Here is a 14,454-nt window from a genome sequence, read left to right as displayed (position 1 = left end):
TGGAAGGCTGGCTCTGGTTTTTTGAGGATTGTACCTCTGTCTTGACCTCGATGGCATAACAGCCCTCAGGATAGTGCGAGATGTTCATCCGGAATGCTCTTTTCCTCATGAGGTTGTTATACGAGTCAGTCTGTTTCCTGACTCATCAATCACATAACCAGCATAACCCAGTGCATTCTCAGCCATCCACTTAAAAGTTTGGCCCAAGAAGATTCCAAACTGCAGCTGATGTTGCCCCAGGAAGTTCTGCTCATTACCAGGGTCCCCACCATGATGCAGGACAGCCATCCTCGAGTCCAGTCAGCTGTAAATGACGACCATTGGTTATTATTGTACACTCTGTGCTTAACTTTATGTCGCAGTGATGTGATGTGTTCCTGTTGTTGGATGTTTGTTTCTGCAGATATTTGTGTATCCATCTGACTAGAGATCATCAGCTGTCACAGTTCAAATGGATTATTAACCACCTTTACTGTAAATCATACAGTTGTATGTGCTCAATCCTCCTGAGAGGTGAACAATCATTTCAAACTGCATTTTCATTGTCAAAGTGCTTTGCTCACAGTGCTGTTTGAGGCTGTTAGTCCACTCTGGGTTTCTAAAATAGAAGCATCATATTGACCAGTGTTAAAATGCCAGGTTTTTGTGATGTAAAAAAATGAGACAAAGATAAATTCAATTAAATTACATTTTATTTATATAGCGCCATATCACAACAAAAGTTATCTCATGACACTTTTCATACAGAGCAGGTCTAGACTGCTTCCTTTCAATAATAATAATAAATAATAATAATAATAATAATAATAATATATACTGTAATGGAGATATTGTAGCAATAATGACAGTAATGATATATGTAGTAGTATTTAATTTTGAACAATTCAATTGAAAAACAAACTAAAATCTTTTATGGGTGAAAACAAAATATAAAAACTTAAAATAACAAAATCTTTTATGGGTGAAAACAAAATATAAAAACTTAAAATAACCCGGTTGGATAAGTGTGCACACTCTGTTATAACTGGGGATGTGTTTGAATCAAATTCACACCCATGTTACAGATTCAATAAACAGATTCAAACATGCACATTGTATGCTGTGCAGTGTGAAGTACAGTAGCAATAATGAAAACATTCCATTAAATGAACAGTGACTGAACTAAAAACAGTTGTTCACATATACATGCATATATTTTCCTGTTTTCTACAAGTGAGTGAGTACATGTGTGGTGTACAGCAGGGGAACAGCAAAAATAATTAGTAGATAAAGTGATTTTGTTTATTTATTAAGCTGAGGTGCACTCTCTAACCAAAAGTGATCAATAACCTTCATCTTTAATCCACCTGAAACTTCGACTGACAGAATCATCAGAGATCCACCAGAGAGATGCTGTTTCTCATGTCATCTGTACTGTGGAAGATGTATCCTGGCTTAGTCTGCACACAGTGCAGTGAAATTTAGTGCACATTATCACAAACCGGAGGCAGCACTAAAATACTGTAATGCCTCACTGATTGATATGCACTATAAAATGATATGCACACGTAAGAATGCTCACTGGTACATTTTATTGATTTGTTTTTATTAGCAGATGTGTTTTTACAGATGCCTTTGCACAGCTCCGGTTTAATGTGCGCCCAATAATTTCCCAGCCGGGCTTTATTTAGATTGAGGTCAGTCCCTTAAATGCAGCGTGTTTGCCTTATACATAAATGATGCAAACTGCATTAGTGTCAAGCTAATGAAGATTCACAATTGTTCCCAGAGTTTAGTTTTCCTTTATGGATCTGGGTTCAAATTGCAATTGTTCCGGTTGTGAGGTTGTTTTATTTCTTCAGAAGCTCACAGAAACATGATCGTGCAGTTAGCATCTTTATCTAAGATTGTGCTGCTGTGTGATCAAAATACAAGATAATGTCTGGGAGTCCCTGTTAGGCTGATGTTCTTAAAAGTAAAACAACAAAGTAATTTAAAAGAAATGAAATGAATTTATCATGGATAAGGTGGGAGGTGGGTATAAGACTCAGAGGCCTGGGACTTGTTGATGAGGTCAGCTGCAGATGGGAAGAAACTAGTTGTGGTGTGAGGTTTTTGTCCTGATGGGCTCAGGGTCCTGGAGGTGCGCCTCGTTTTCAAGCACAGGGAAACATTAAGTGTGAACGTCTGCAAGTAAAAGTGTTCCCTCAGGAGCTGCTGTACTAACTGTAACAGAGGAATATTAGGATTTACTGTAGTACCTGTAAGAGTTAAGTTTTAATATGAGCTGGTGAATGTTACTAATATATTCATATTAGTAAATGCTTACTTTTTATTAGGCTACCCTTTTTAAACACAACAGATAAAGTGCATAGGAACACACAAACCTCCATTCATGCCTAGAACAACATGAATAGTAACTTTACACCCTGACAGCAATGACCTTTTTTTAATTAATTAATTAATTTCTATACTATACAATGTAAAATCTTATCTTAAATCTCATTTGAGAGTAGAAATATGAGTTTTTTATCTATTTATTGACAGAAAAAAGAGAATTAAAAAAACAAACATATACTATATATATATACTAAAAAACGGAGGACCCTACCCTTTGCCTGATTTTTTAAAATTTTGTTGTGTTCAAGACACAGAATACAGGATGTGGCTCTGTAAAAATGAATTCTATTATCATGCCATAAAAAGAAGTATTGATTAATATAAATACTCCTGATGAAATAGTAAACATTGAAATAAACAGATTATTTTAGTATGTGCATGCAAATGACTTTAGAAGAATATTCCTAGATAATATAAAATAATTATATTTTCTTTCATATTTCAGGTAAATATTTGTCTAGCAGTATTTTCAGTTTTTAGCTTATTCAGAATGAAATAAGTGATGACTGAGGGATTAGAAATATGTTAGGATCCGACCAACAATTACAAATATATTGACAATGATCCGATCAATACCATGTTCACTGTTTTCTTGTCTTCATTTGGATCAGTGATAGATTCATCCTTTCTTCTGTCTTATAGAACTGATCCAACCTTTTTCGTATTTTTCTGTAAGATATTTTTTCCATACCATCACCGGATTGGGTCATTAACCCCTCAACTCACTGGAGTCAGGGTTTTCCTTATGTAGCCACGTCTCCGTGAAACACAAACACTGCTCTCATGGTATTCTGACTCCTTGCCAGGGCCGCTACCTATAGCTTGTCTATCTTCTTGTCCATCTTCTTGTCCAGTAATCACATTTAGTTAGTGAAAGGTCTTCGCTCCTGCCTTACTTCCTTCTACTCCTCAACTCCATGGAGAGATTTCAGGTCTGTTCTTTGTCAACTCATTGGCTCAACAGGCCCCTGTTTAAAATAATGCTCTGTCAATGCCATGTTTTTGTGCAAGTACGGAGATGTGCTCTAAAAATTGTTGTAGCTCACTATTCTAGTCACTCTGTTCTCAGTGACTTTGTACTGGCCGTGTACTACATGTGACAACAATCTCCCGCTTCTTCATACGCTTGGGCTATGGGGTAGGGTGGCAAGATGGAAGCATTCTCTTATGAAGAAAAACATCCAAGCGTGGCTAAATTTTGCACACAAAATTTTTTTTTAAATACATGAAGTCTCCCAAAAGCATGTAGGAAAATGTGTTATTGTCTGATGAAACCAAGGTTGACCTTTTCGGTCATTAGGGCCACCGATTATTTTTTCGATTAGTCGACTAATCGGATCATACGTAAATTGCCTGTCCCGGAAAGGGGCGGGTGTGCGGGCGCTCTAAAACTCGCGGACGGAGCCGTGAGCCGTGAGCCCCGAGTCTTTCCATGCCGACCCAGAGCCGCCGTGGAGGAAATGCACCCAGCGGAGGCCAGCCAGCGCCGGGGAGAGGTCCCACAAGGGGATCCTCCCGCACCATGCGGCCGTCCCTGATCCGCCGAGTTGAATCCCCCGGGCAGACTGCGCGGAAGTTGCGGAAAAATCGCGGTGATTGGTTAAAATTGCAACACCGCCCTGAATTCACGGGGATTCACTGAAGTTGCGTTGAAGTTGCAAATCGCAACATGGTGAATTCCTGGAGGGTTTGTGTTACGGTATCACTTATGCTACAGTCGGGCCTGACGCCGATTACCACTACACACAGTGTGTGTGTGACAGAAAAGCAGACGTAATTGTGACTAATCGACTAATCGTGGCAGCCCTATTGGTCATATTTCAAAAGGTATGTTTGGCACAAACATAACACCGCACATGACCCAAGGAACACCATACTCACAGTGAAGTACGATGGTGGCAGCATCGTGCTTTGGGGCTGATTTGGCTGAAACCGGGGCCTTAATCAATGTAGAGGGGATTATGAACAGTTTCAGATATCAGTCAATTTTGGCACACAAGCTTCAACCTTCTGTTAGAAAGCTGAAGATGAAGAGGAATTTAACCTTTCAGCACGACAACAACCCAAAGCATACATCCAAATCAACAAACGTATGGCTTCACCTGAAGAAGATTAACGTTTTGGAATGGCCCAGCCAGAGCCCAAACCTGAATCCAACTGAACATCTGTGGGGTGATCTCAATTTAATTTTCTACATTATAGGTGGAAAAAGTTCTGACGTGATTTATCTTTTTTACATAAAAAAAACCTGGCATTTAAACAGGGCTGTGTAGACTTTTAAATCCAATGTACATTATTATGTGCATTACAAGTTTTCATGTATAAATGTGTTGGTCACATTTCTTTTTAGGTTATCCAGGCAGCTAACGTAAGAGTGTCAACAGAAACAATCTCATTGTTTCTATTTTAGAAATCCAGAGTGGACTAACAGCCTCAAACAGCACTGTGAGCAAAGCACTTTGACAAGGAAAATGCAGTTTGAAATGATTGTTCACCTCTCAGGAGGATTGAGCACATACAACTGTATGATTTACAGTAAAGGTGGTTAATAATCCACTTTAACTGTGACAGCTGATGATCTCTAGTCAGATGGATACACAAATATCTGCAGAAACAAACATCCAACAACAGGAACACCTCACATCACTGCGACACAGAGTAATAAAAAACAATAATAACCAAAGGTCGTCATTTACAGCTGACAGGACTCAGAAGTGTGGTTGGTTAGATAACCTCTGCTTCTCACCAAGGTCAGATATGTTGGTCTCCACTGTACTGAGACTCGGCTTCATGTGTGATCCAGGACTACAACTCTGAGGCACTCAAGAAAAGCAAGAGTGAATCATGAAGCTGTGAACAGATGAATCAGCAGCACCTGAATCACCATCTGCTGCTGCAAGTTCCACGCAGCAAGTATTACTGATTACCATCTAAATCAAGGGTCTCCAAACTACGGCCCGCGGGCCACATCCGGCCCGCCTAAACAATTGAAGTGGCCCACTTAATGATTAAGCTTGGCATTCTAATTAAAATCTATCTTATTTACGAACTATTTACAGTACTAGCTGATTTTCATCCCCTCACACAATGGTATATTTCAACGTGACTTTGCTCGTGATCAACTTCCGCGCAGTCTGCCCGGGGGATTCAACTCGGCGGGTCAGGGACGGCCGCACGGTGCGGGAGGATCCTCTCCCCAGCGCTGGCTGGCCTCCGCCGGGCGCATTTCCTCCATGGCGCTGCGCCACGACTGGCTTTGGGTCGGCTTGGAAAGGCTCGGGGGCGAAGGTTTACAGCGCCCTCCTGCCTGGACCTCGCCACTTCCCGGGGCTGTGGACTTAGTGCTCGCTGCGCCCTCTCCGCGACTGTCGAATCGCAACTTATCGCAACGTTCACTTCCTCCCGCAACAAAATCGCAACAAAAATGTAAAAAGCACCGCAACTTTAACCGCAATTTTTTTTGGAAACCTCCTGCAACATCAGGGATTTTAGGCCGCAACTATTTCAAAAAAGGCTGCGAAATCCTGGTGGGACTGATATCATTTCCGGTTATAGACTGACCCTGGCGGTGGCCCGCGCCAAAAAAAGTTTGGGGACCCCTGATCTAAAGGATACTGAGATGAAATTTAGATCATGATTTTTGAACAATGTGGTCGTATAAAAGTAGTCATTTGAGGAACTGCAGTTTTTGGCACTTCTGCGTTAGCTTCATTTTACATCAACTCGGTTCAAACCTGACGGGCCAAAACAGTTGAATGGATCTGGAGAGCTGCAAAAGTGGGAAGAAAAAAAGGCACCATTTAACAGCGAAACCAGTTTACAACAAGGTCTGTCCCTTTAAACAGTGCACTAACAGATGATGTTGTTTCTTAACAGTCACATCTTTTGGATTTCCCTGGAAAATGTATCTGAAATTCTTTGCATAGAAAACAGTCCACAGGCTGTCATGGGCAACCAAGAAAGTCAAGGTAATAGCATATTATAATAATAAACAACTTTATTATTTTAATTCAACTTTGTTAAGTTAAGACCGTGATTAGAACCGCAAATGAACACATAAAATGTTTCAGAATCTTACATCTATGGATAGATAAAAGTGTGCAAAATTGTTGTTGTTATCCTGCTGAAAACTGTTACTATTCAAGCAAATTGCAAGATTTCTTCTTCAGGTCGGATATTCAGACAGAATTAAGGATGTCGTTAACATGTCGATAACACTGTCAGCCATGAGTGATTTGAAGTGAACAACTTCCAGAGAGCAGACATGGATAAATGACCAACAAGACAGAAAACACTTCAGCTCTGTGATGGCTACTGAGCTGGATGCACCCACCTCTTGCCTAATGTTTGCTGTGAGGCTCCAACTCCTGCCACCCTCCAAAGGATAACAGCGTAGATTAAAACAGAACAGATACAATTTTCAGAGCCAAACAGCCCAACAAAGGTACAAAGACAACACTGGCACTAAGAGACAGAACACAATATATTTTCACTTTGGTTCTTAACTACAGGTTTCTGCTCCAACAAACTTTCTGCCTGAACTCTCTGCTCGGGGTATGCCTGAGCTGAACATCCTGGTTTTCAAAGACTCATTTGTCAGAAGCACTCCTCTGAGTAGAGTCAAACAGCCACTAGTTAAAAAAAAAAAAAGACACATCTGTCAGGCCTTTATGGTTGCATCCAGCTCTATGATACTTCAGCCTTAATGATATAACTTAACTGAGTCAGGAGCCAAGTGAACATAAGGCATGTACATTATTACTGCAGCAAAATAGGCCTCGTGCACACTCATATTGATTGAATAAAAAGCATATGAACCCAGTCCTTTATTTTGAAAAGGTTTTATTTGAGACAAAAAATGTCTTTATTACGGAAGCCCTAAAAGGCCATACATACATACGTTTTCTCGTGATAACGAGATAATTAATTAGAGATCTCGAGAAAACAAAACGATAGTCTATTGTATTAAATCAAGTGCGCCCGTATTACAGAATGTATGGCAAATGCATGTAGTCCATGATACGGAGCGAGCAAACCTATTACGCCACTGTAAAATCCTTTTGATCCATAATTTCTGACAAAGGTTTGTACACTTGATCTCAGGACTGGAGTGAGGATTAGCCAAAGTGTATCAACCTTTGTCAGAAATTATAGATCAAAGTGATTTTACAGTAGAGTAAATATTGTACATAATGCCCTTTTTCAATTCAAAATAATGAACTTTGAGGATGAATAGCTCCAAAATGATACAGTAAACATGCTTTATACTGAGTGAGTGAACAGTCAGGATGGTCCTGAGATCAAGTGTATCAACCTTTGTCAGAAATTATGGATCAAAGGGATTTTACAGTCATCATGGACTACATGCATTTGCCATACATTCTGTAATACGGACGCACTTGATTCAATACACTAGATTATCGTTTTGTTTTCTCAAGATCTCTAATTAATTATCTCATTATCACAGGAAAACGGGTGGAATAAAATATATGTATGTATGTATAGCCTTTTAGGGCTTCCGTACTTTATGTCTCTTTAAAATGTCTTTTGTCTGACTGAAATGTCCAAGAAGATGAGTTAAAGCTGCTTTTGCCGAACATCTATATACTTTGCTACAACAGTAGTTCTCAACCTGTGGGTCAAGACCCACGATAGGGTAGGCTGGTAAAATAAAATGGTAATTAAACATGCAGTTTAACAGTGGCTAAAGTCTAAAGACCGGTCACACCAGATTTATCCACTTGACATGTCAAGTGTGGTCAGTTTTTATGAGCCTATCATTTATAAATATTCACACACCGATGGCGCAGCCTTTGGGAATAACAATGTAACAATTGTTTTCCCTGTTATACATGTGGATACACCATCACTACTGATATAAACTAAACAAGTTGTAGTTAAATAAAAAGTGACACGCTGTCCCTTTAAGCGGTCAGAGTGGCTGTGATTGGACAGATCAGAGAGTGTGTGTTCAGTCTGTACAGTGTGATGCTCTGGCTCAGCAGGTAGGTCCAGTACAGACAGTCTGCTCACACACTGACCTGCACACACAGTCTGAACAGGGGCAGCATGAGTACAGTATCTGAGCCTCTGGTTGGCAGCAGCAGGTCTCTGTCTGCAACAAAGAGACACAAAAGTGTAAGGAAGAACTCCAGAAGGATTTATTCAGCCTACCAGGACCACGAGGGGTGAGTGTGCTCACTCTTTGATTTTTTACTAATCTTACTTTTTAATCGGTGAAGGCCTTTTCTCTTCGCCTCACTCGTTATGTCTGTCATCTGTGACCAGCAAATAAGCAAATCCATGTTTCTGTTTGTGATGTAGTGTGTCATAATTCAAACATGACAAACAGAGGTAACTGATGTATCACCTCTATGAGGATGGAGCATGATCTCCTCTCTCTCATTGTTCTAGAATAAGACATCAGATTGACCACCGACCGCAGTCTTCTTCAAAACTTCACTTGTGAACATTAAAAATGTAAAGAGTGTTAGAAAATACTGACAATGCGGCTGAAGATGAGCAGTGGATGTACAGTATTTCTTAAAGGTCATAAACACTATGTCATTTATGCTACTCAGGACATATTATAGAGAAGATATATAAGATGAAATATAGTTAGATATCATTTTTTTCTGGCCTTGTAAGAAGTACAGTAAATATGTAGTTTTTTTTTAGCGTCTTCACATGATAAAATACAGTATGTACAGTGTTGATTAACACTATTGGCAGTTAGGAAATGTTGTTACCTATCACCAGAGATTTAACATCTCTGTTTACATCATTTCTTTATGTATCTGAATGTTTGAGGATGTTGTTATGATCAACAAAGAGAGAGAGGAGACAAACTGCAATGTTAAAATGTACCACCGCTTATTTCTACCTGTTATGTATTTACATGTTGATCTTTACGAAGGAGGCTGGAGGAGGTTACATTTTCTTTAAGAGTCCTGCGTCCGTGTCAGGTCTCCTCTAGACAAAATGCACAAGCTGACACAGATAATAAGCTATTAACAGCAAAGTGTGTACAGTAAAATGAAATTCATATAAAGTCAGCCTGACCTATAATTCAATTTAACATTACATGTTGATGACTACATGATAACACTGACCGAGACTGTTGGAAAAGTGTTTTGCAGTCAGGCCGTAAATACAAATGTGAACTTGTGTCGCACAGTTCAGAATATTTAGAAAGACATAACATCAGTTTTATAGGCAGTTCTTCTGTTGTCGATCTATAAGCTCCTGTATTAGAGTATTAGAAATAAACATGTTTACAGCCTGGTACAAAAAACAGTTTTGGTCTCTGTAGCTAATTTCCTGTAATTAACTGTACTGAGGGTGAATTTATATACAACTCACCTGTTCACATTATATTAAGGCTTAAAGTTATGCAGGATTAAGAGTGTGGCTGCTTTGCCTGACAGGTAGCTGCCATTTGACATGGCTTATTAGAGTCTATTAGCGTCTATCAGCCCGCCTCGTCTCAGCTGATGATCTGCATCTTTGCTGATATTTAGATTAGCCGGCAGGCAGAAGAAGCAGTTCATCCAACCAATCTTTTCAACAACTCACTGGTTCATGGGAGGTCACGGTCAGTGGATTTGAACCACTTACAGACATTTTTCTTAAGGACACAGTCCCCTCCGAGCACAGCTGGTTGTGACTCATGTCTCATGTTAGTTGTTATGATGATGACTGACAGTCAGATATCTGATCTCTGCAACATCATCATCTGATCTAATTCAGATAGATTTTTAGTATTCGGAATGGGTGGATTAAAGTATATTTATAACGGGCATCAGTCCTTGAGATGAGACATTCTTTGTTTTAATATTTTCTTTATGATGTAACGGACTCAAACATTTTGTCTCGCCCTACAGCTCCTCAGATGATGAAGATAAAGATGATGAGCGGGTGGACAGCAACGACCCAGAGGAGATGTTCCAGAACATCCAGTACCAGAAGGAGATCATCGCCAACATTCGGACCAGACCCTGGCCAATGAGACGCAAGCTTAAAGTCCTAAAGTAACCCAGATATATATATATATATATATATAATAGATATAGACTGTTTATTAGTTTTTTTTCTTTGTAACACACACACATGTGCCAATTGGGCACAAAAAAACATACAACATAACAAACATAACATGATGAGGGGAGGGTTGTGCATTATGCATTATGTCATATATCACACATAAGAATATAGGGATGCTGCTCAAAAAAAATAGGCGGAAGATTAAAAATAAAACCTTGGTGCAGGGTTTGACCTTGTCTTTGCGGTCTATATGAAATCAGGTCTTATATTTAACACATAGCTGAGCCGTTTGACCAGTTCTCTTCAAAAATATCAGTTTGGTTTCTTAGTTTAAATGTAATTCTCTCCATAACACATAGTTGGTTAGTTGGTTTGTCTTTCTTAAGCCATTTTCTGGTCAGAGCCTTTTTACACCACAACACTCTCAGCAGGTATTTGTCCCACTTTGCATATTCAAGTCCATCTAGATCACATAAGTACATGACTTTGAAGTTTAGAAACATTTCCCTTTTAAAAACTGTCTCCAGGACCCCAAGAATCTCTCTCCAAAATGGAGCCACATAGGGACAGCCCCAAAAAATGTGAAAATGATTTGCTGAAGTATTCCCACACGACCTCCAGCAGGCGGTCTGATCGCAATAGTTGGTCTTTTGTGCTGGAGAACGAAAGAATCGAGTCACGTTTTTCCAGCTGAATTCCCTCCAGGAGGGGGAGCTTGTCACTGACCACTGCTGTCTGCAAGTCCTGTCCCATTCCTCTTGTGAGACTGTGAGGCCTCCATCTGCTTCCCATCTTTCCTTAATTTCTAGAGTATGATCTCCTTTAAGATTTTGAAGAGCAGAGTATAGTTTGGATATTATCGTTTGGAGGGTGGCATCATTGTAACCCCCTTTTAAAAATGTTAAAAATTTCATCCCTCCCTGAAGTAAAATCCAATTTCTTGCTCACAAAATCCCTGATTTGTAGATATCTAAAATGATCTTGGTTTTGGAGACCAAATTTTTCTTTTAGGTCCTGGAAACTCAAAACTTTATCCTGATCTAAGTGTGTGCAGTATGCTGAGTCCATTTTCCATCCAACTTTTGAACCTTGTGTCATACCTGCTCGGTACAAAATCTGAGTCGTATGAAAACCATTTAAACATTTCAGTTCCTCTCCTCAGATGATATTTTTTAGTTATTTCACCCCATGCTTTCAAAGAGCCAATTATCCATGGGTTGTTGGGGTCCGAGAGGTGACTAATTAATGAGGTATCTCCAACTAAATGATTAATTGGTAATCTCTTTCCCATTGCCACTTCTGTTACTTTCCATTTTGATCTATAATTTGGAGTACACCATCCCACTAACGGCCGAATTTGAGCCACTCTATAATAACCCTTCTCCTTTGGTAATTGTAAGGTTTTATATTTTGTTCTTGGCCTCTTCCTTGCCCATATAAATCTGGAAAGAATTTAGTTTTTGAAGAGGGCCAGCTTTTGTTCACCTGCTGCCATGTTTATACCTGTTTTTGATTTTGTTGTTTTGTCTAATCCACTGTGCCAAGGGTTCAGTAAAAAGTGCAAATAGGATTGGACTTAGGGGATTTAGCCCTGTCTTGTTGATCTCTCCAGCATGAATGAGTCTTCTTGCTGCTCTCGCACCTGTGGCTTAAAACCAACAGCATGCAGGAGAAACACGGCGTACGGACAGCACAATCTAGAGCATGAAACGGGCCTTAGAAGTCAGGCCCGACCCGGCCCGGGCCCGGTAGAATTTGACCCGAGCCCAGCCCGGCCCGTTTTGATTGACACCTTTGTAGAGCCCGAACCCGTTTGCAGCCCGACGTTATTAAAATGTGCGCATATGGTATAACAGTCAAGAATGAGTCCAGCCTCCCCATTTGTGCTGAACACTAACAGTGATGGACTCATCTTAATTTGAACATTTTAGTAGATGCAACTGGCATAAAATCAATTTATTTATATTGAAATTTAACAATCGCATGTAGAAGATGACAGAACATGTCATAATAGGATGTACCTGCTATTAGTAGATTAAAAAATGAAATCAAGTGCATATTAAGACACTTAGCAAAGTTGCATTGAAGATGAATTCATTCAATTCAATTCAATCAAGACATTTAATCAATGTGTTAGCTGTGGAACACAAGTGAACTGGAATTAATAAACAAAACAAATATTCCTGAAATAAATAGAAAAAGACTAAAATGTTTGGACTAAAACTGGACTAAAATGTTGAGACTTTTAGTCAACTAAAATATGACGAACAAAAATGATTTGTGAAAGACTAAAAGTGACTAAGACTAAGAATGAACTTTGACACAAGACTAAGACTAAGACTAAATTGAAAAATGGGTGACAAAATGAACAGTGGTTAGCACAGGGCTGAACTAGAAGATGATGGTGGTCTCTAATGCTCTTGCTCTGTGGGCTCAACAATACAAAAGCATATGAAGAAGATCCTAAAATCAAACTTTTTCTTTTCATGTAGTTTCCATAAGAATAAATGCAGCCTCTGCTCCAACACTACATTCTTTATTCATCCATGTCTGGAGACCCATTGAAGAATTGGTTGTGTACATTTATTATATTGGTTATTTCAGACGGACTACATTTTATATTGTGATCATTTACACTAAATGCATGGTTAAATAGCTCTGTGTGTACAGATTAACATTCTGTTAGGTGTCCAAATACCACATGAGCTTTGTGGAAGTGTTGTGATCGGACACTTAACAAGTGATGGCGGCGTTCTAATGTTTGACCAAATGTAATCCCACCAGTAGATAGAGACCAGGCTGAGCCAGAGAGGAGCAGGGTAGATAGAGAGCTCCAGAGATGTGCTGAGTATGTGCCATGGATAACAGGTTTTATATGGGCAGTTTGTTATTACCGCACAGGTTTTATTACCATCATCAGGGACGGGTTGCAAGTCTGCGTTTTTACACCCTCTTTAATCTCAGGCTGAATGTCCACGATTACTCCCACTGAAATAACAGCTCATATTTCACGTCACAAATCAGTGATTTTTACCTTGATGTTCCGAATGACTTATTCTTGGATATTTCACTTTATCAGCCCTCAGCATAACTAATGGCATGATGTCACCAAAATGAGGATTCTACTGCCGGAGAGGGTTGGAGAGTAAAGTGCACGCTGAGTGTCTTTATTAACTGATACATGGATCATAGCGTAGAATTGTCCCCATTGCTATGACAGGATGGTTTCACTATCCTACGGATTGTAAACCAGTATCACTGAGACATTTATTTTAATGTGACCAGTCTGATATGACTGGTTTTAGAACACTCTGGGGGAAGTATTGAAAATGTTAAGTGTAATGTATGTAAATTATTAAAGAGTAAAGATTTTAAAAGCACCGTTAAACCACAGAACACTCTTCATGCTGGAATTGATGCATTCACTCTGCATTTTCAATTTTTCAATTTTCAGAGATAGCAGCCAGCTGATATCACTGACTAGTCCAACAACAAGAAGCCCAACTTGGTGTCTGTCTTTCAGCCTTCTTTTATTTCACTCTCTCTCTTTTTGCTTCTTATCTTCCTTCATCAACATCCTATTCAGTCTCTTTGCCCTGTCATTATGTCCATAGAGACAGCTGAGCCGGTTACATTGCCCAGCCTCTGGTTCTGGAATGACACCAGCTCTGCTCCACGTCAGCAGCAGCCGGAGGACATCAGAGGGAAAACCAGAAAACATTTTCTCCATAAAATATGATTCAGTTTCACCAGAATCAGTGAAATAGATGGCGGTGTGTTAGTGTAGCATCAACAGGATTTAACACTGTAGTAGTGAGAGAAAAAATTACACAATGCTTTAAAGAGGATATGCAGAACACACATCAGGTCTGAGAAGGATATTTATTAAAGGTTTAAGCTCCATCAATCATGATCATTTGCACATCTAACATTTCACACACCGCCAGACTAGATTTCCATATTTAGGTGTCATAATGTGGCCTACTTTGGAGCTTTGTTCACAAGAATCACAAGAAACCTGCATTTTTTTTG

At 39.5% G+C, this 14,454-nt stretch overlaps 1 protein-coding gene across 2 annotated transcripts in view; it reads left to right on the top strand.

The window, feature by feature from the left end:
- Window positions 1-8,380: 8,380 nt before the first annotated feature.
- tmc3 (transmembrane channel like 3) overlaps window positions 8,381-14,454 on the top strand; it is a 54,869-nt gene continuing 48,795 nt past the window's right edge. The window contains exons 1-2 of one of the 2 annotated variants that reach the window (XM_027281311.1): window positions 8,381-8,567; window positions 10,263-10,409. In XM_027281311.1, coding sequence (XP_027137112.1) covers window positions 8,449-8,567; window positions 10,263-10,409 — 266 coding nt within the window. In that variant the 5' untranslated portion in view covers window positions 8,381-8,448. Of the gene's footprint in view, window positions 8,568-9,748; window positions 9,974-10,262; window positions 10,410-14,454 lie in introns of those variants that run through there. The other variant, XM_027281312.1, reaches the window with a different exon arrangement.

The sequence above is a fragment of the Larimichthys crocea genome, chromosome VIII, assembly GCF_000972845.2.
Source record: "Larimichthys crocea isolate SSNF chromosome VIII, L_crocea_2.0, whole genome shotgun sequence".
NCBI lineage: Eukaryota > Metazoa > Chordata > Actinopteri > Sciaenidae > Larimichthys > Larimichthys crocea.
The sequence above is the reverse complement of the archived record's forward strand: the minus strand, read 5'-3'. Positions and strand labels throughout refer to the sequence as shown.